General features: G+C 48.0%; 1 protein-coding gene and 1 pseudogene across 5 annotated transcripts; one reads left to right on the top strand and one right to left on the bottom strand.

The window, feature by feature from the left end:
- The first annotated feature begins 254 nt into the window (after positions 1-254).
- Positions 255-1,876, top strand: LOC308469211 (mitochondrial ornithine transporter 1 pseudogene; annotated as a pseudogene). Its single transcript has one exon. The product of its transcript is annotated as a mitochondrial ornithine transporter 1 pseudogene (transcript).
- A 3,623-nt stretch (positions 1,877-5,499) lies between these two features.
- LOC308469209 (F-box only protein 27-like) lies at positions 5,500-18,481 on the bottom strand. 4 transcript variants are annotated; one of them, XM_081024554.1, is made up of 6 exons: positions 18,467-18,481; positions 10,203-10,643; positions 8,584-8,695; positions 8,226-8,321; positions 7,657-7,792; positions 5,500-6,396 (listed from the first exon to the last, which is right to left on the bottom strand). In XM_081024554.1, the coding sequence occupies exons 2-6, from the start codon at positions 10,525-10,527 to the stop codon at positions 6,160-6,162; spliced, it is 906 nt and encodes a 301-aa protein (XP_080880680.1). In that variant the 5' UTR covers positions 10,528-10,643; positions 18,467-18,481; the 3' UTR covers positions 5,500-6,159. The 4 variants fall into 4 exon arrangements, with proteins under 4 accessions (XP_080880680.1, XP_080880679.1, XP_080880678.1 ...); XM_081024553.1 differs by lacking the exon at positions 18,467-18,481 and adding an exon at positions 18,390-18,415; XM_081024552.1 differs by lacking the exon at positions 18,467-18,481 and adding an exon at positions 10,798-11,137.
- Positions 18,482-20,858: the final 2,377 nt, after the last annotated feature.

The raw sequence follows: 20,858 nt of genomic DNA, 5'->3' as shown, positions 1-20,858 counted from the left end.
ACCTATCCATTCTTAGGGAAATCAGCCCTGAGTGCTCACTGGAGGGGCAGATCCTGAAGCTGAGGCTCCAAGACTTTGGCCACCTCATGAGAAGAGAAGACTCCCTGGAAAAGACCCTGATGTTGGGAAAGACAGAGGACGACAGAGGACGAGATGGCTGGACCGTCTTCTCAAAGCTACCAACATGAGTTTGACCAAACAGTGGGAGGCAGTGGAAGACAGGAGTACCTGGCGTGCTCTGGTCCAGGGGGTCACGAAGAGTTGGACACGACTAAACAACAAAACAAAATGTAAGCTGGGGGCTGCCTGCATCTCTCTAAGGCTTTGTACTTTATATGCCTGTGGACACCACTTTCCCCCACCAGCCGGGAGTTGTTCTGACCAAGTAAAGCTGCCTCAAACATCACAATGGGGCATTTGTTGGGGGGGGGGGACTCACTGCAATTGCTTATAGTTTATTATGTGAGCCGCTGTAAGTACTCTAAAGGAAGGCCTGAAATATAGTAACTGTGGTACAGGAAGATAATAATAATAACAAATAAGAAGAAGGGGGTCCAGGGCAGGCGATGCGGGCGAGTCGCTGGCGAGTTGGAGCTGGAGAGAGGTATCCATCACATCTCTTTGTGGGCTGCAGCAAACCTGGTGATTTAGAGCCGCCACAAAACCAGTGGGAAACATGAAAACCAACCCGGTCATCCAAGCTGCCATTGACCTCACGGCAGGGGCCGCAGGAGGCACTGCCCGTGTGATTACCGGCCAGCCATTTGATACCGCCAAGGTGAAAATGCAGACGTTCCCTGACATGTACCGAGGGTTTGTGGACTGTTTCGTGAAGATTTACAAGCAAGTGGGGTTTCGAGGCTTCTACGAGGGCACCACCCCGGCTCTGGTCGCCAACATTGCCGAAAACGCCGTGCTCTTCATGTGCTACGGCTTCTGCCAAAACGTTGTCAGGAGCATCGTTGGGCTGGACGGCAAAGCAACGCTGAGCGACCTTCAAAACGCCGCCGCCGGCTCCTTTGCTTCGGCCTTTGCCACCTTGGTCCTCTGCCCCACCGAACTCGTGAAGTGTCGCCTGCAGGCCATGCACGAAATGCAGTTATCCGGGGAGGTCGTGCGCGGGCGCAGTACAGTTTGGTCGGTAGTGAAAGGTGTTCTGAAAAAGGACGGCCCCCTTGGATTCTACCGCGGCTTCTCCAGCACTTTGCTGCGCGAAATCCCAGGCTATTTTTTGTTCTTTGGAGGCTATGAGCTGAGCCGGACGTTTTTTGCATTTGGAAGGCCAAAAGAGGAATTAGGCCCTGTGGCACTGATGGTCAGCGGCGGTTTTGGTGGCATGTGTCTCTGGATTGCTGTCTATCCCATTGACTGCATCAAAACTAGAATTCAGGTCCTTTCCATCGCTGGAAAACAGGCAGGCTTCATGGTAACGTTTGCAAGCGTGCTCCGGAAAGAAGGTATCTTTGCCTTGTACTCAGGACTGAAACCTACGATGATCCGAGCTTTCCCAGCCAACGGTGCCTTGTTCCTTGCCTATGAGTATAGTCGGAAACTGATGATGAACCAGTTTGATATCTAATATTTTTTATTGTAGACTTACAATCATTGGAAACCTTTACAGGTCGTGAGAGCTGCCGCAAGAACAAAGAAAAAAATCAAGTTTTAAAGATTCTGGTTTTATTTTTTAAAGTATCTGATGTTTTAAATACATATGTTGGGGTTTTTTTCTTCCTAAAACAAACACAAATCAAAGAAGAAGAATATAATACTTGAACAGAAGGATTTGCATTTCCCCCAGGGTCAATTAAAAAGCTCCTGCTCCTTAGCCAGTTCATTAGACTGAATGAAATGCCATTATTAAAAATCCTTCCAACTCTTCCCCGACTTTTATTGAAGTACCTTTGGCTATAGGTGTGCAATTCCTGTTCCAACAATGGAAAAATACGATAATCCACCCTTCTTTTGAAGGATTCTCTCTCCCCCATTAAAGCAATATTGCACAATTATCTCAACCCCTCTGAAGTGCATCACCTTCCGCGACCTAAGGTGAACAGTATTTGCTGTAATAAAAGGATAACGAATATAATCTATATTTAACACTTCTGGAACCTCCAGGTATCTGAACATGTCTCTGAGGGCATGATCCAATTTAGCCTTAAACCCATTATCTCCAGAGTACATTTTCAATAGTGTCTACGTCGATGAGGACGACCTGGGAGGTTGTGGCCTCTCCTTCTCTGCAGGTTTTTAATCGGAAGTTGGATGGCCATCTGCCATGTTTGATCTCCTCCCGCCTCACGTTCCAGCAAAAGGGTTTAGGCCTGTGCATTTGGGTCACGAAACCACTGCAGTGTGTTAATTTTTCACAAAATAACTTTAATTTGGGCCTCATTTTTGCGGACGGGCGAAGCCTACTCTCTGCACTGGGTGCATCGGGTTGTGCATTTTTCTTTTCTGAACATCCCTCTGTTTGGAGGGCGTTGCAAAGCCATTCCCTCAAAAACGTTTGGGATTTTCTGTGTCCGTTCCTTCCTTCCTCAGAGACCTAATAAGGAGCTGAAGGGGGTGAGGTAATCTGGTGAAGAATATAATACTGCTTCTACTAATGATAATCATTTTAATTTTTGTTCCAGGGTTGTTTCTGTGGAGGGGTTAGACATTTCTCCTCAGAACAGGCAGGGGTTTGAGGCCAACGGGGCAGAGACCCTCCAGCTGAGGCGCCTTTTTCCCGCCTTTTTCCCGCCTGCTGGAGCCAAGCTCAAAATGGTTCCCTTTACGGAGCTGCCTTCGTCTCTCTCCTCAAGGCTTGGAGGGGAACCTTTCCAAGGCAACGATTTCTAGAAGATTGCAGCCAAATAACATGTATAAACACTCTTTCCCTCAGGAATTTGTTCATGAGAAGGTTCTCCCTCCTCCATTTCATTCATATATATATATATATATATATATATATATATATACACACACAGTGGTACCTCGCAAGACGAATGCCTCGCAAGACGGAAAACTCGCAAAACGAAAGGGTTTTTGGTTTTTTGAGTTGCTTTGCAAGACGATTTTCCCTATGGGCTTGCTTCGCAAGACGGAAATGTCTTGCAAGTTTGTTTCCTTTTTCTTAACGCCATTAATACAGTTGCGACTTGACTTCGAGGAGCAACTCATAGCACGCGGTGTGGTAGCCTTTTTTGAGGTTTTTGAAGACTTTTGTGATTTTTGAAGCTTTTCCAAAACTTTTCCGACACCGTGCTTCGCAAGACGAAAAAAACCGCAAGACGAAAAAACCCATGGAACGAATTAATTTCGTCTTGCGAGGCACCACTGTATACACACACACACACACACACACATATATATATATATACACACACATATACCTACCCCCCCCCCATATTTTTCAGTGCATAAGATACCCCCCATGTATGACGCTCTCCCCATTTTTGGGGACTCCAAATTAAGAAAACACCCCTCAGCACTACCCGTGTATAAGATGAGCCCCAATTTTAAACCTAATTTTTTGGTAAAAAACCCCCCTGGTCTTATACATGGAAAAATACGGTGTGTATGTGTGTGTATATATAATTTTATTTATTTATTTTCCATTTAATAATATACATTCACATCATTATTATCCACTTTACCTCCCTGGCTCTTTATACTGTAATAATAATAATTTAATAATAATTTATTATTTATACCCTGCCCATCTGGCTGGGCTTCCCCAGCCACTCTGGGCGGCTTCCAACAAAATATTAAAATACAGCTTTAGAGCTTATCGACTTCCCTCCCGCCTCAGGGCTTTCAAAATTAACCTTTATATCATTGCATTTTGTACGTTTTCCAATTCCACTTGCACTCATTACAAAATAGCTCAAAATTTAAATAAATATAGAAAGGTAGAAAACTTCTCATGACAAGTCAAGAAAACTTCTCATTACAAGTCATCGGACAACCCTGCTAGGGATGTTTATCGCTTACGATAATCTGTCAGATATCGTATAAATTTACTCCAGTCCTTTTGGAATACTTGATCATGCTGGTTTCAGATGTCGCCCGTCAGCTTCGCCAGTTCTGCAAAGTCCAACATCTTCATCTGCCACTCTTCTTTTGTTGGTACTTCTTCGTTTCCATTTTTGAGCTAAAAGAGTTCTTGCCGTTGTTGCATACATAAACAGTCTTTTATCTTCCCTTGGTATCTCTTCACCCACTATACCCAGTAAAAAGGCTTCTGGTTTTTTAACGAAAGTATTTTTTAAACATTTTCTTTAACTCATTATATACCATTTCCCAGAAAGCCTTTACTTCTTTGCAAGTCCACCACATGTGGTAGAAGATACCTTCCCTTTCTTTACATTTCCAGCACTCGTTGGTTCTTGTCTTGCACATTTTAGCAAGTTTAGCTGGTGTTAGGTACCATCTGTACATCATTTCCATAACATTTTCTTTAAGTGCACTGCATGCAGCAAAATTAATACCTTCCTTCCACAACCTCTTCCAGGATTCTAACTGAATATTATATCCAATGTATTTAACCCATCTCCTTCCTCCATTTCACCCCCTAGGGTTGTTCATAATTTTTTTTTGAAACTGAGGAATCCCACCCCATCCTTAGGGGATATTTCTCTCTGCCACATCCTGTTCAATGAACGTCCTCTGGTCCACTCTGGCAAAAGTGAAAATTAGGAGGAATGTCACGGTCCGGTTTACGGGCAAAGTCTTGGCTGAGGACGTCGGGACCAGGGGCAAGATGGCGGGGTGGGAGCAGGAACGGGGGTCCAGAAGCCAGGAGTCAGGAAGCCAAGAGTCCGAGGGTCAGGAAGCAAGGAGTCACGAAGTCAAGGGTCTGGGAACAAGAAGGAAGGAGTCACGAAGTCAGGGGTCCGAGGATCAGGAAGGAAGGAGTCACGAAGTCAAGGGTCCGAGGATCAGGAAGCAGGGAGTCACGAAGTCAAGGGTCCGAGGATCAGGAAGGAAGGAGCCAAACACAGCAAGGCAGGGAACATGTTGCTGTGGCAAAGAGCCAAAGGGAAATGCTGACCTTACATCCCTTCCCGGCTCTTGCCACCAGGTGCAGCAAGTTATCAATCGGCCTCACCTGTGCGGCCTTGTCTTGCCTCTCCAAAACAAACTGAGGAAGGTCCCTGTCCTGCAAAGTCCTACTGGCCACAGGACCTGGCTCCTGCATGCACTCCTGACAAGGAATTTCTGTGGGCTGGAGGCTGTATGGTTGCCATATTGTCCTGTTTCCAAGGCATGTCCTTTTTTTCATGAGCAGTCTCGTCATAGGGATCCACAGTTAAAACTAGAAGTCGGCACATGTGTCCTAATTTTCTGCTCTTCGAAATATGGCAACCCCTAGCCGAGGACATTCGCCAACTTCTTTCCTCCCCTTTGCATTCACTCAAGTGTTACAGAGTGTGGATTCATGGATGATAATTGTCCTGGTTGTCTGTTGTGGTTTACTGTAATTTTTTTTTGTTATTGGGTACGGTCACCGTACCATGTCTCAGGCATGGTCCCTAGTTAGATCTTGGATGGATCCTGCCCCAGAAGTGGAGGCAGAAGACTTTGAAAGGCCCATCTGGTCTGGTGGGGGAGAAGATATCCCATGCGCAGTGTCCTCCAGCCATCTCTTCCTACAGAAGTTTGCGGTCAATGGGCAATTTCCATTTTTCTTCCATTAGTGATCTGCTTGGCTGGGTGCCCAAAGAACAAACATTTTAATATTTTAAGACTAGCATGGTTGTCTTAAGAGAGAGAGCGGTTGGGCCAAGAACCTGGAAGATGGTGGTTGCTGCAAGCGGAATATTCACAGTGTTTCAAAGAACCAGCCAAATCTTTTTAATATTTATTTATTGAGTGAGAGAGAGAGAGAGAGATTATTATAGTAAATTGAAAAAAGAATAGAAAACAAAAAAATAGAATGTAAAACATTTTTAAAAACAGCCTTTTCTCAAGGTCTCTTGTGAACTTAAGTTATTTTCAGAGTGCAAAAAACCCCCAGAACATTGGTTAAACAAGGGTTATTTGATTTCACAGTAAAGGGGACCCGAGGGGTTTCTTTAATTCTATATATATATATATTTATATATATATATATAAAATGTTTAGGTTCCTATGTCTCAAAACTCCTCCTTGCAAGCCATCAACAACGTCCTCTCATCACTTCAAGATTTTTCTCCACCTGGAAGAACGTGATCTGGGTGGAATATGTTTTGGCGGCAGCGAGAAAAACACCCTGGTGGGAGACCGCAGGGGCTCTGGCGAGAGTTTTACCAGCACCGTAGAGTTTGTGATGCGAGCCCCGTAATGCCCTTCCCAGAATTGTGTGTCCACCCCTTTGTGCCAGAGCTGGATGTAGCGAACGCCAGGGCCGTAACTCCTGAACACGTGGGACACCTACAGAGGCAGAGAGAAGAGCAAAAAGTCAAGGAGAAGCACCCTTGGAAAGCAGAACACCTTAGAAAGCTTGCCACGGGTTTCTTGCGTCCTGCATCTTTTTTGCTTTAATTAAAGCCTTGCAGCGCTTCCTCCCGAGGCAACGTTGGCCGATGTTGCTCTCCGTACAGCCGGTCTTCCTCTGTTAAAGAAATTTTTTTCATGGCGATACATGCAAGGTCACACCAGTGCCTGGACGGTTTAACAGATAGTTTGGATGAAGCCTTGGATTTCAAACAGTTTTGCAAGAGCAGGATTAAATAGTAAAAACTATTGTTGGTGTCTTTGCAGATAAGAGTGCTTCGCGATACAGAAGGCTACCTTTGGCGTACATGATCGCCCTTATGTTTTGATGTACAGTGGTAGCTTGGGTTACATACGCTTCAGGTTACATACGCTTCAGATTACAGACTCTGCTAACCCAGAAATAGTGCTTCAGGTTAAGAACTTTGCTTCAGGATGAGAACAGAAATCGTGCTCCGGCGGCGCGGCGCTAGCAGGAGGCCCCATTAGCTAAAGTTGTGCTTCAGGTTAAGAACAGACCTCCGGAACGAATTAAGTACTTAACCTGAGGTACCACTGTAGTAATTTACTTGTCCATTTTACTTCTGTTCAGCATCCATGTACACTCTGTACGAGCGATCTGAGTGCTAAGGTTTAGTGTTAAAACTAAGGGTACGTGGACACTCTCGAAGGTGTTTTATCGCCTTGCAGATGGTTATAGCGTTTAACAGGCTATGCGAGGCTGCAAAGCAATCAATGGTGGAGTCTCCCGTTCCTGAAAGGGATGTGAATTTGCCCGTTCTGTCCCCTTCAATGCTCCCATTTAAAATAACAAGATAATAACACCAAGATCATGGGTTTGTTCCCTGTGCTCTATAAAGCAGCCACACTTCGGGGAGAGTGGTAAACCTGGCAATGAATGGAGCCGGAATTCAGAATAAGTCTGTTTTAAGGAGCAATCGTTGGATCACCCAGTTTTAACTGAATGCTCTGACTTTATTATAACTAGCTCCAAAGTAATCTTACCTGACACTTGTATTTAGACTTTTGCTGTTTTGACTGCTATGCCACTTTAGTGCACCAATAACTCCGCCTCCACCCCCCAGGTTTTGGCTTTGCATCTGCATTGGGATCAATACTATTCCCATGCAGCCTTTAGGCACCTATGATCTTTAATCCCAAAAGGAAGGAAAACAGGCCTTGGATATCAAATAACACCTTTTGATACTGGCCGTTGTTCCACTGTGGAATGGGTTCCGGATTAGCGTTGAATTCGGCAATTACTGACCAATCTGCTGCCAGGAGCTCCACACGGATTTTGTATCTGCAGCCGCAGTCTTCCCGGGCACCCCACCTGAAAGGGATGGCGGAGAGGATGGAGTACAGCCAAGGCAGCGAAAGGAATGGAGCATACCTGAAGGAGCGTCTCCACCCCCATAGTTCTACGCAGACACTGAGGTCCAGCTCTGAGGGCCTTCTGGCGGTTCCCTTACTGCAAGAAGCCAAGTTACAGGGAACCAGGCAGAGGGCCTTTTCAGTAGTGGCGCCCGCCCTGTGAAATGCCCTCACACCGGATGTCAAAGAGAAAAATAACTACCAAACTTTTAGAAGACATCTGTAGGCAGCCCTGTTTAGGGAAGCTTTTAATGTTTGATGTATTACTGTATTTTAATATATGGTTGGAAGCCACCCAGATGGGCGGGGTATAAATAATAAATTATTATTATTATTATTATTATTATTATTTAGGTTAATTCTCAGGAGATCAAAAGAAGAGTAGAGCTCACCAGTCACAGATAATAACATCAGGTTGGCAGGTATCCATGAGCTCCTCTGGAAAACCTTCTTTCAGCAAATCAATCAGCTGTGATTTTACACACCACCTGGGCAGGGTGAGGGACAACAAAGACATTAATGCTATGTTTACAGCGCGTTGGGCTCCTTGCATCTTCCAGAAAGACAGCGTCATTACAGAAACACAAAGCAGCTAAGAGTTTGTGACCTGTAAAGGAATAGCAAGGAAAAGTGGCAACTCAGAGAGGAGAATCTGTGCCACCAGCTGCAGTTAAAAAGGATGTCCCAGGCCACAGGGAAATGGAGCTGCCAAAAACAATGGGATTGTGACGTCTCCCACATTTGACTCACACGTATGATGAGGCAAAGCAAGTCTGGGCCTCTGCGCCTTCCACATGCTGTCTGTTCTCTTCCACTCTCCACCCATTCCCTCCATGCTGGATCACCCAGTGTTGAAACTGTTCTGTGGGCACAATAACGGGTATCAGTGGAGATGTCGTTTACGGATGCAAAGTGCGAGGGCTCATCCACACTAATTGCCTCTGCACTTTCTAGGTCCATTCTTTCCAGGATGCTGTCCGTTTTTGTTTCCTCCCCCTGCTGCTTTCCCCACAAAGAAACATTCTCGGCAGTCCGTGGAAGACCTGAACCGCCGTTTGTTCCGATTCAGCATTAAAGAGCGGACCTTCCTGGGGAAGGTAGTAGTGCAAAACCAACAAACAGAACAGCCCGGACACAAACCGGGAAAACGCAGAATTGTGCCTAGAAAGCTTGGGGTAAAAAGTAAATGTGAATGAGCCCCAAGTTGACATAGGAATGTAGTGTAGGAATGGGTGTCATAGGAATGCAGACTGGATTATTGTAACTCGCTCTATGTGGGGCTGCCCTTGAGACTGACCCAGAAACTCCAGCGGGTGCAGAATGCCGCAGCGAGACTCCTTACGGGGTCCTCGCTGCGAGATCACATTCACCCAGTGCTATACCAGCTGCACTGGCTCCCAGTGGGGTACAGGATCAGGCTTAAGGTGCTGTGTTAACTTTTAAAGCCCTATACGGCCTAGGACCCATGTACCTACAGGACCGCCTCTCCTGGTATGTCCCACAGAGGAACTTACGGTCTTCAAACAAAAACATCCTGAAGGTCCCGGGCCACAGGGAGATTAGGCTGGCCTCAACTAGAGCCAGGGCTTTCTCGGCTGCGGCTCCAATCTGGTGGAACGCTCTGTCACAAGAGTCTAGGGCCCTGTGGGACTTGACATCTTTCCGCAGGGCCTGCAAGACAGAGCTGTTCCACCAGGCCTTTGGCCAGGGCACAGCCTGACTCCCTCCTTTGGCAATCTTCACAGAACTTTAGCCTAATGGTTGCCATCAATTTGAGTTGAATTAATTTTAATGAAATGATTTTAGAATGTTGTATTATTTGATTGTTGTTAGCCGCCCTGAGCCCAGCTTCGGCTGGGGAGGGCGGGATATAAATAAAAATTATTATTATTATTATTATTGTTGTTGTTGTTGTTGTTATTATTGAGCGGCTCTTCCTGGGGAAGGTAGTAGTGCAAAACCAACAAACAGAACAGCTCAGACACAAAGCAGGAAAGCGCAGAATTGTGCCTAGAAAGTTTGGGGTAAAAAGTAAATGTGATTCCAAGTTGACATAGGAATGTAATAAGAGCCTGGCCGCTGGATCAGGCCCAAGGCCCATCTAATCCAGCATCCATGAGTACAATACACCACCAGTACTCAGAGCCATAATGCTTCTGCTGGGGAGGACAGGATGTGGACATCATGGCTAATAGCTGTTTTTAGCTCCTGCTTCGGAAAGCGTTGAGAATTGCCTCTGGGAATGCGCAGAGTACGTTTCCTCACACCACAATCCCAACAGTGTCTCTGATTAGAGTGCAGGCATTTGAAGGGACATTAGACTCCCTGGGACCCACCTGCCTGACCCCTCACCTGCACAGCTCCCTCACCTGTCCCACAGGGATTCTTGATCAGGTTCCTCCCAAAGGGCCGCAGGACCCCCACTCGGCAGCAGTCCATTCGGGGGCATCGTTGGGCAGCTTCAATGGCATCGTGCATGCGCGGGTCTCTCTCCCACTGAAGTTTCCAGACGGTGGGCCTGTCAATTAGGTCCCTCCACCTACAGCACACCAGGCGGCAGCGGGTCACCAGTGTCCGCGCAGGCACCCAGCTCAGGATCAGCTCCAGCAATTCCTCGGGCAACGGGTTCAAATCCACCAGGCACTGGATTTCCATTCCGTCGGTGGAAGTGCTCTTGCTTTTTACAAGCCCCATGTCTGGTCTCTCACTGCGGTCAAGTTTCGGAAATAAAAGTTGAAGACGTTTTAAACTAAAATACCCTGGGACGGAGGCCTGTTCTTCTCCTCCATCCTCCCGGGAGTGGTGTTACCCTGGAAAGGAAAAAAACCTGAGGCTGCTTTCTTGCTGCGATAATTAAGAGTGAACTGGAGTACAGAAAACAAATTCAAGCTTGGTTCTCCCACCCGCCCAGAAGCAAAGTGATGCCTGCTTGTTAGTTTTCTTGCAGAAACCAGGTTCCTCTACCTTTTCCATCGCAGGCTCTTTGCACACAGAGGAGCAGGCAGCACTCTCCCTTTGCGCGCCCAGGGACCGCTCCTTCCGCAAAAACAAACCGCGCCTGGAAGGAAGAGCAGTAGAAAGGAAGCGAAGCCGGCCGGACCTGGTTCCCGTGTAGACAGGATAAGCCAATCAGCTGCCGGGGAAGAGAAAGGGGCGGTGCTTCGAGCGCAAGAGCAGAGCTGGCGGGGATTGGCGAAAGGGAGGTTGATTGGCATTCGCCGCGCCCGTCATTTCCGATCACGGGCCTTGGAACGCCAAGCGGCAGGCAGGAATTCAACCGGTGAAGCTTCCTCGTGCGCCACGCGCTGGGGAAAAAGCAGCGGCGGGCGGGGGAGAATGCAAGCTTTGGAAGCCGCCCGCACCATTAAAATATCCATTCGCTCCAAACCAAGGAGAGCATTAAAACAAGGCAGTGTTGTTGTTTAGTCGCTTAGTCATAGAATCATAGAATCATAGAATCCTAGAGTTGGAAGAGACCACAAGGGCCATCGAGTCCAACCCCCTGCCAAGCAGGAAACACCATCAGAGCACTCCTGACATATGGTTGTCAAGCCTCTGCTTAAAGACCTCCAAAGAAGGAGACTCCACCACACTCCTTGGCAGCAAATTCCACTGTCAAACAGCTCTTACTGTCAGGAAGTTCTTCCTAATGTTTAGGTGGAATCTTCTTTCTTGTAGTTTGGATCCATTGCTCCGTGTCCGCTTCTCTGGAGCAGCAGAAAACAACCTTTCTCCCTCCTCTATGTGACATCCTTTTATATATTGGAACATGGCTATCATATCACCCCTTAACCTCCTCTTCTCCAGGCTAAACATGCCCAGCTCCCTTAGCCGTGTCCGTGACCCCCTTTTTTATTTCAAAAAAGGAAAAGGTCTGTTAAGCGTTTTGAGTTGCGCAGCAATAGGGCCCAGTTCAGTCTACCTTACAGGGTGACTTCCAGGATATATACACCATACATATGTTGTCTGAAAGACCTGGTAACTGAGGGATAACCCAGGGGGCAGCTTGTGTCTATAAACTGGGACCCTAAAACGGAAAAAGCATAGTCTTAATCAGTGGTCAGCAAACGTTTTCAGCAGGCAGCTGTCCCTCAGACCTTCTGGGGGGCGGGCTATATTTTTTTTGGGGGGGGGAGATGAATGAATTCCCATGCCCCACAAATAACCCAGAGATGCATTTTAAATAAAAAGACACATTCTACTCATGTAAACACACGCTGATTCCCGGACTGTCCGTGGGCCAGATTTAAAAGACGATTGGGGCTGGATCCGGCCCCCGGGCCTTAGTTTGCCTACCCATGGTCTTAATCAAGCCAGTTAGTTTCCCGGCCCAATTCAAAATGCTGTTTTTGACCTATAAAGCCTTGAAGGACTCACAACCGCAATTCCTCAAGGACCGCTTCTCTCCATACCCAGATCCCAAGATCATCTTGACATGATGACAAACTTGACGTGAGCCAACAGCGGCTTGACAAACTTGACATGAGCCAACAGTGTGACGCGGCAGCTAAAAAAGCCAATGCAATTCTGGGCTGCATCAATAGGAGTATAGCATCTAGATCAAGGGAAGTAATAGTGCCACTGTATTCTGCTCTGGTCAGACCTCACCTGGAGTACTGTGTCCAGTTCTGGGCACCACAGTTCAAGAAGGACACTGACAAACTGGAACGTGTCCAGAGGAGGGCAACCAAAATGGTCAAAGGCCTGGAAACGATGCCTTATGAGGAACGGCTAAGGGAGCTGGGCATGTTTAGCCTGGAGAAGAGGAGGTTAAGGGGTGATATGATAGCCATGTTCAAATATATAAAAGGATGTCACATAGAGGAGGGAGAAAGGTTGTTTTCTGCTGCTCCAGAGAAGCGGACACGGAGCAATGGATCCAAACTACAAGAAAGAAGATTCCACCTAAACATTAGGAAGAACTTCCTGACAGTAAGAGCTGTTCGACAGTGGAATTTGCTGCCAAGGAGTGTGGTGGAGTCTCCTTCTTTGGAGGTCTTTAAGCAGAGGCTTGACAACCATATGTCAGGAGTGCTCTGATGGTGTTTCCTGCTCGGCAGGGGGTTGGACTCGATGGCCCTTGTGGTCTCTTCCAACTCTATGATTCTATGATTCTATCTTCTGTCGCCCTCGGAGGGTGGCAACACAAGAACAGGGCCTTCTCTGCAGTGGCTCCCTGTCTTTGGAATGCTCTCCTCGGGGAGGTTTACCTGGCGCCTTCATTACACTCCTTTAGGCTCCAGATGAAAACGTGCCTCTTCAACCAGGCCTTGGGGCTGCATATAGTGTGGTGCTTTATAGTGCCTCGGCCTGTTTGTTCCTTAGCCCAGTGCAGCTTGCTCAGACCAGCAGCAGCTCCTCTGGAGCCCAGGCAGATACCCTGCTCACTCACTCCCAGATCCTTTTAACTTGGCTTGGGCATCTTCTGTATGCAACGCAGGTGTCCTGATACAGACCTCTGGAAACCTCTCTTAGACTGCCAGTGCTGGGAGAACTCTTGTGCTCAGAAATGAGTGTCTCTGAACATGTGCAGATTGACAGAGAGTAGCCACAACCTGGGACTCCTCTCCTGCACACCCTCTTCTTCCAGCACATGACCAGTATTGAAGGCCTTGGCTGTGCTTCCTGCACTGCAGGGGGTCAGACTAGATGAGCGTCGGTGTCCCTTTCAACTCTGCCATTCTATTTCCCCCCCTATGCAAGTCGCCTCTTCGTTTTTGAAAACTAAGTGCCTGAAGGGAGAGAGCATCTGAGGCACTGCCCCCTCACCTCATAGTGCAGCGAATTTGGGGAGGGGTGCATAAAGCACAGTGCAGGCAAGCCGATATTCAACAGGGGCAGCTTCCCCAAATATATGAAGTGATGGGGATAGGCTGCCGAAATCCTGCCTGTTGCCCCCTCCCACTGGTACAGAAACGAGGGCAATTAAAAGAACAAATATACTTTCACAGGCCCTGGAGATAGTTGCAGTCATGGATGCTTAGCTGAGATTCCTGCATCGCAGGGCTTTGGACTACATGACCCCTGGGTTACTTTCCAACTCTACAATTCTATGATTTTATGGTTCAGTTAAGCCCAAATGTGGAGGAGACTGTCAGGTACTTCTCCAGAATATCGTGGGTGTTTTCCATCTTGACGGCTGAATCACTTTCTCTTCTGCTTCTATTTACACCTCTGGGCTCTATAAAAAGAAAATGAAGAGATGCTATCCCTTTGAATGTTATTTTCCTTGTAAGCTGAAAAGCGGTAATTGTACCCAGACATGGCTTGGTTCAAGAACAGATTATAACACGTCCTTTAAAAAGAAGGGTGGGGAGTTTAGCTCAACCCACCTATTAGTGTGATCAGAGCAATCCTATCAGAAAGAGACTTTCCTAGCTGGGTGGCTGGCCCCTGTTGTGTGTACCATCCATAAATGTTTATTGCTGTATTATTTGCCCATTTGATTAATTCAGCCCCCAAAAGCAACTGTCAACGCATTCTGTGAAGCAAAGAATACTGTAATTGAATGTATCCCTTCTTAGTTATTTTTAATGTTATAATAACATCCCCCCAACGATGAACATAGCTTTTACAATAGGAGGGTGGGATATAAATACTCGTGTGTGTGTATATATGTGTGTGTGTGTGTGTGTGTGTGTGTGTGTATACCTAAGCCAGTGACCTTCGCCTGACCACATCTTGTGGCAGGGAGTTCCACACATCTATTCCTAGCCCTGGGGAGAAATGCTAAATGTGCCTGTTCCTGGACCCAGCAGATGCACCGGATGACCCAGAACTATAATAATAATAATAATAATAATAAGAATAATTTATACCCCGCCCATCTGGCTGGGTTTCCCCAACCACTCTGGGCGGCTTCCAACAAAACACTAAAATACAATAATAGAGATTGGTACATTTTCCCTTCTACTTTGCAGCGAAGGAGAAAAAGGAAGTCCAGCCCAGGCAGAGAAGAAGCCATCCCGGAGCTGAACCAAAGCCGGGAGGCCGGAGGATGGAAGAGGCGCAGGGACAGAGTGGGTCCTAACAAGACTAGGAAGGAAGACGGCCCCGTCCCCTGTTGGTCTTTGGCCGGGAGGCATGGGGGCTCCAATCCAACCCCCACCACCTTGACCGGACGAAGGAACTCCTGCATTGCAGGGGGTTGGACTAGATGACCCATGGAGCCCTTTCTTCCCACTCTACAATCTGATGGGTCTGCGGAAAGAGGGCGAATGGGCTCCTGCGCGCCTTCCACAGTTCTGCTAAGGAGGATTTTAGCAGGGATCAGAAGGCTCTCCGCGCCCCCTCCCCAATATCTTTTTTAAAAAAGGGGAGATATAAGGTAAGTTTTGGGCATTTCCACTCTGATCCACTATTGCTTGGTTCTACTGCCTTGTCTCCTGAGAAATCTCTATGTGGGACAAGAAGCTACAGTTAGAACTGGATATGGAACAACTGATTGGTTCAAAATTGGGAAAGGAGTACAACAAGGCTGTATATTGTCTCCCTGCTTACTTAACTTATATGCAGAATTCATGCGAAAGGCTGGGCTGGGTGAATCCCAAGCCGGAATTAAGATTGCCAGAAGAAATATCAACAACCTCAGATATGCAGATGACACAACCTTGATGGCAGAAAGTGAGGAGGAATTAAAGAACCTTTTAATGAGGGTGAAAGAGGAGAGCGCGAATTATGGTCTGAAGCTCAATATCAAAAAAACGAAGATCGTGGCCACTGGGCCCATCACCTCCTGGCAAATAGAAGGGGAAGAAATGGAGGCAGTGAGAGATTTGACTTTCTTGGGCTCCATGATCACTGCAGATGGTGACAGCAGCCACGAAATTAAAAGACGCCTGCTTCTTGGAAGAAAAGCAATGACAAACCTAGAAAGCATCTTAAAAAGCAGAAACATCACCTTGCCGACAAAGGTCTGTATAGTTAAAGCCATGGTTTTCCCAGTAGTGATGTATGGAAGTGAGAGCTGGACCATAAAGAAGGCTGATCGCCGAAGAATGGATGCTTTTGAATTATGGTGCTGGAGGAGACTCTTGAGAGTCCCATGGACTACAAGAAGATCAAACCTCTCCATTCTGAAGGAAATCAGCCCTGAGTGCTCACTGGAAGGACAGATCCTGAAGCTGAGGCTCCAAGACTTTGGCCACCTCAGGAGAAGAGAAGACTCCCTGGAAAAGACCCTGATGTTGGGAAAGATGGAGGGCACAAGGAGAAGGGGACGACAGAGGACAAGATGGTGGGACAGTGTTCTCAAAGCTACCAGCATGAGTTTGACCAAACTGCGGGAGGCAGTGGAAGACGGGAGTGCCTGGCGTGCTCTGGTCCATGGGGTCACGAAGAGTCGGACACGACTAAACGACCCAGCAACAACAACAACACAATTTGTGGACGTAATAGGCCCACACACAACACAAAACATTGTTGCTGTATGTAGTTTTTATATCTTATATTTTGGAAATGTACATCCAGGTTTTTTTCTTTAATTTTTTGGGGGGGCCCCCAAGAGAGTGGAGACCTAAGCTAGGGCTTGTTTAGCTTGCACGTAAATCCGGCACTAGCCCCCCAAAAGAGGACGTGTCCGGGATTTCCCGGGCGCTGCGCAAAGAAGCCGCCCTTTCTTTCCTCTACCTCCCCAAAAGATGCAAAGCGAGACTCAGCGACCGCAGCCGCTGTCACCTTCCATTCTGGGGGCGGGGAGGGAGACGGGGTCCGGTGCTGCCCAATCGCAGGCACTCGCGGGCCGGGCCAGCCGTGCTCCTCCTCCTGCATCGCAGGGGGGGTTGGACTAGATGACCGTAGGAGATCCCTTCCAACTCCTCTGGCTCTCGGCTCCCCCTCAATGGAGAGCGCCAAAGGCTGCGAAAAGAACCAGGAAATCCGGTGCGCGGAGGGAGGCGCTGAGCGACGCGCTCCCTTCGGGGTGGGAGGATCTTTTCCCAGAGTCCAGAGAGCAGGAGGAGATCAACCCCGGGCTTCCTTGCGATCGGAGGGACCTGCTGCTCGCCTTTGCGCGCAGAGGCGTCGGGCGAGACCCCGGTCACAGGTCAGTGCTGACAGGCGCTCTGCACACGCTCAGGAACGCCACCCCGTCCGGATTTGCGGCTTGATTTCCAGAAAGGAGAGGTGCCGGCAGTGGCGTAGCGTGGGTTGTCAGCACCCGGGGCAAGGCAAGTAATTTGCGCCCCCTAACCCATGGATTTGCGCCCCATAACCAGTGGATTTGCGCCCCCTAACCCTAACCCCCAGATGTTGCGCCCGGTGCGGCCGGGCCCCCCTGCACCGCCCACGCTACGCCACTGGGTGCCGGGGCTCAAGGCTGCCTGGGGAAGGTGGGGTCGGGGGAGATCCCATGTCTTCTGCTCCGTACGCTCCCAGATTTAGCTCGCTAACCCCGGGATACTGTGGGCTACGGGGCTTTCGTATGGGGTCGCCTAATAATAATAATAATAATAATAATATATTTATACCCTGCCCATCTGGCTGGGTTTCCCCAGCCACTCTGGGCGGCTCCCAACAGAAAATTAAAATACAGTAACCTATTAGACATGAAAAGCTTCCCTAAACAGGGCTGCCTTCAGATGTCTTCTAAAAGCCTTCTATCTGAGATGCTGGAGTGCTGCTGCCAGTCAGTGTAGGGCAGCCTTCCTCAGTCTGGGGCGGGTGGGAGTTGTGCGCTAAAACGTCCAGGGGGCACCAGGTTGGGGAAGGCCGCTGTAGACACGCCTGAGCCAGATGGGCCAGTGGTCTGATTTGGTATAACCGGCGTTTTGCCCAAAGATGCTAGGGCATCTCATGGCGTGTGTGTTTGTTGGGTTGGCGAGCTTAGTTCCCCAATTGTGCTAATGTAAGATACACAGAAGGGACTCGGGTGGCGCTGTGGGTTAAACCACAGAGCCTAGGACTTGCCGATCAGAAGGTCAGCGGTTCGAATCCCCGCAACTGGATGAGCTCCCGTTGCTCGGTCCCTGCTCCTGCCCACCCAGCAGTTCAAAAGCACGTCAAAGTGCAAGTAGATAAACAGGTACCGCTCCGGCGGGAAGGTAAACGGCGTTTCCGTGCGCTGCTCTGGTTCACCAGAAGCGGCTTAGTCATGCTGGCCACATGACCCGGAAGCTGTACGCCTGGCTCCCTTGGACATTAAAGCGAGATGAGCGCCGCAACCCCAGAGTCGGCCACGACTGGACTAATGGTCAGGGGTCCCTTTACCTTTAAGATACACAATGGCCCAAGTCTATTTTGGGGTGCACACACCCCAGTTTCTTCCTTGTGGTGGGACAAAGGCAGCACACTTGAGAGTGTCTTGCGCCCCAAAGTGTAACTGGGGCCAGAACAATGCCAGGACATCTTATTGGGGTCTGGGGATATTATCTGGGGTGGCTCATATCCTCTTTTTGAGGGTGTAAATCCCCAGTTCCTTATTCCTGAGTCGGTGTATTGCACCTTGCCTTTTGAGCTTTTGACCAGAGAGAAAGCTGTCCCTGGAAAGTGGCAGTCTCCTAATTGTTTGTGAGTTTCCTATCTTGGGGTGCAGGGATAAGTAAACTTGGATTCCTTACTCAGTCTGTTCCTTCAAATCTGCGTCCAATAAGGGGATAAGATTAATTAATTAATTTGGGGTTTAGACACATCATACCTGTTCCACATTTGTGAGAAATCCATCTTCCATTGTGATGGCATCTCAGAACTTGGAACTCCTTGCGTATTTACCACTTGCTAAAAACATTTTTGTTCAGGCTAGATATGTAAAATGTGGGCATGTGTTTGAATCTGGTTTTAGTTTCTCATGGGTTTTAATTTCTTTTGAAAAGGTCTAGTTACTAGTTGTTTTAAACTGTTTTTATTGACAATTTTATCGTTTAATTCTCTCTATATAAAACAAATAAATGTTCACAAACTGGAACCAGGGACCAACATTAATATAGCCTTTCAGAGAACACATGACTCTTAGAAGAGGTCCCTGCCCCAAAGAGCTTAAATAGTAATTAAAAACCCCCACGACGGGAGAGATAACAAGGAGAAACCAGTAAGGCATTCTGTGATGATCTGACTTACAGGAAACGGGTCACCTGCTCTCCTCCCAGTCATTATCTGGTTGGTAAACATTTTCTAGGCGCTGCATTCATTTTAATGGCACCCTCAGCCTAGACTGGCTTTTCCCAATGGTTGGACTTCCCCCTGATTTAAATTTGGACTCTCCCTTAATAACCGAAAACCCCGCCCTGTGCTATCTTTATGAGTCAGTGTTTCAGTGTGCACTGACCAATCGTCTCGGATCCCTGATACATACAGAGACATAATGGGCACCCTCTTCTCAAGCTGGGCATTTCTGTTGCGTTCCTGCCTCAGGAGCAGCGGTTCACATTATACCTGTTGCTGAGATGCCACGGGAGAATTAATTCCATGGCAGAGAGCCTTCAAATGGTTTTCTGTTTGGGTTGGGCAGGCAGATTTCATAGAATCGTAGAGTTGGAAGGGCATCTAGTAGCCCAACCCCCTACAGTGCAGGGATCCTGCCTGCAGCTGTCCCTAGGTGAGTTCAAACCAGCAGCCTTCTGGTGAACAGCCAGCGCACTGACTCGCGCCATGAGATTCCACAGACAGTAAAAGTAAAGGGACCCCTGACCATTAGGTCCAGTTGCAGCCGACTCTAGAGTTGCGGCGCTCATCTCGCTTTACTGGCCGAGGGAGCCTGCGTACAGCTTCCAGGTCATGTGGCCAGCAATACTAAGCCACTTCTGGCGAACCAGAGCAGCGCACGGAAACGCCGTTTACCTTCCCGCCAGAGTGGTACCTATTTATCTACTTGCACTTGGACGTGCTTTCGAACTGCTAGGTTGGCAGGAGCAGGGACCGAGCAACAGGAGCTCACCCCGTCGCGGGGATTCGAACCGCCGACCTTCTGATCAGCAAGTCCTAGGCTCTGTGGTTTAACCCACAGCGCCACCCGCGTCCCTTCCACAGACAGTAGAGCTACCATAAAGCGTCCCTTTCTTCCAAGGATCAGCACCCACGGCTGGGCACCTGCTCTTTGTCTTTGCGGCTCGTCTGGCTCTTGTTGTCCGCTGGCTCGGTTGCCCTGCAGTAATCCTGGACTCTCTCTGAACGTCTTCCTCCCCCAGCCTCGGGTTCCTGAGTGCAAAGCAGCATCAGCAGTTTGCAACGGAGGACATTATAATAGCCCTGTGACTTACCAGACCGGCTTGCAGCGACCCTGCCAAGGTTTGCAGCTGGTCTGAGTTCACTTCTGAAGGATTTCAGCGGAGAGGAGATCTTGGGGGGGGTGTGCGGCATGAGTCGACTGGGGAGGCTGTTTGGCTTCCTGTGCCTGTGGCTGCCTCACCTGCAGTGCGAAGGGTTCAGCTACACCCAGCCTGAGCAGGTGCACCTGTCCTATCCAGGTGAGTTTTACGGCTAAGGGGTTTTTGCGCGTCTTTAGTCTCTACCTGTTTGATGATGATGGAGGATTAATATATTTATTACCCAACGTCCCAGGACAGGTCACAGCATTGAAAACAATATTATAAACAATTTAAAAGAACTTGCAAACATAAAATAAGCTAAAACAAACAAACAAAAAAATCTTTCCAGTAGCACTTTAGAGACCAGCTAAGTTTGTTATTGGTATGAGCTTTCGTGTGCATGCACACTTCTTCAGATACACTGAAACAGAAGTCACCAGACCATTATATATATTGAGAGGGTGGGGTTTTAATTTCTTTTGAAGAGGTCTAGTTACTAGTTGTTTTAAACTGTTTTTATTGGTAATTTTATCGTTTAATTCTCTCTATATAAAACAAATAAATGTTCACAAACTAGAACCAGGGACCAAGCAACGGGAGCTCACCCCGTTACGGGGATTCGAACCGCCAACCTTCTGATCAGCGAGTCCTAGGCTCTGTGGTTTAATCCACAGCGCCACCCGTGTCCCTAGTAGCACCTTAGAGACCAACTAAGTTTGTTATTGGTATGAGCTTTCGTGTGCATGCACACTTCATCAGATAATAACAATAGCAACTTTTGATTTA

The sequence above is a fragment of the Podarcis pityusensis genome (assembly GCF_964106645.2).
Source record: "Podarcis pityusensis genome assembly, contig: HAP1_SCAFFOLD_493, whole genome shotgun sequence".
NCBI classification, from domain to species: Eukaryota; Metazoa; Chordata; class Lepidosauria; order Squamata; family Lacertidae; genus Podarcis; species Podarcis pityusensis.
The sequence above is the reverse complement of the archived record's forward strand: the minus strand, read 5'-3'. Positions and strand labels throughout refer to the sequence as shown.

What these genes read in the sequence shown, in the direction of transcription:
- LOC308469209 (XM_081024554.1), bottom strand. Translation starts at nt 10,527, where the DNA reads ATGGGGCTTGTAAAAAGCAAGAGCACTTCCACCGACGGAATGGAAATC. An exon ending in CAAGAATCCCTGTGGGACAG is followed by an intron (nt 8,696 to 10,202) that starts GTGAGGGAGCTG and finishes TTGTGCCCACAG; the next exon opens with AACAGTTTCAACACTGGGTG. An exon ending in ACAACGGCCAGTATCAAAAG is followed by an intron (nt 6,397 to 7,656) that starts GTGTTATTTGAT and finishes CTGCCTCTGTAG; the next exon opens with GTGTCCCACGTGTTCAGGAG.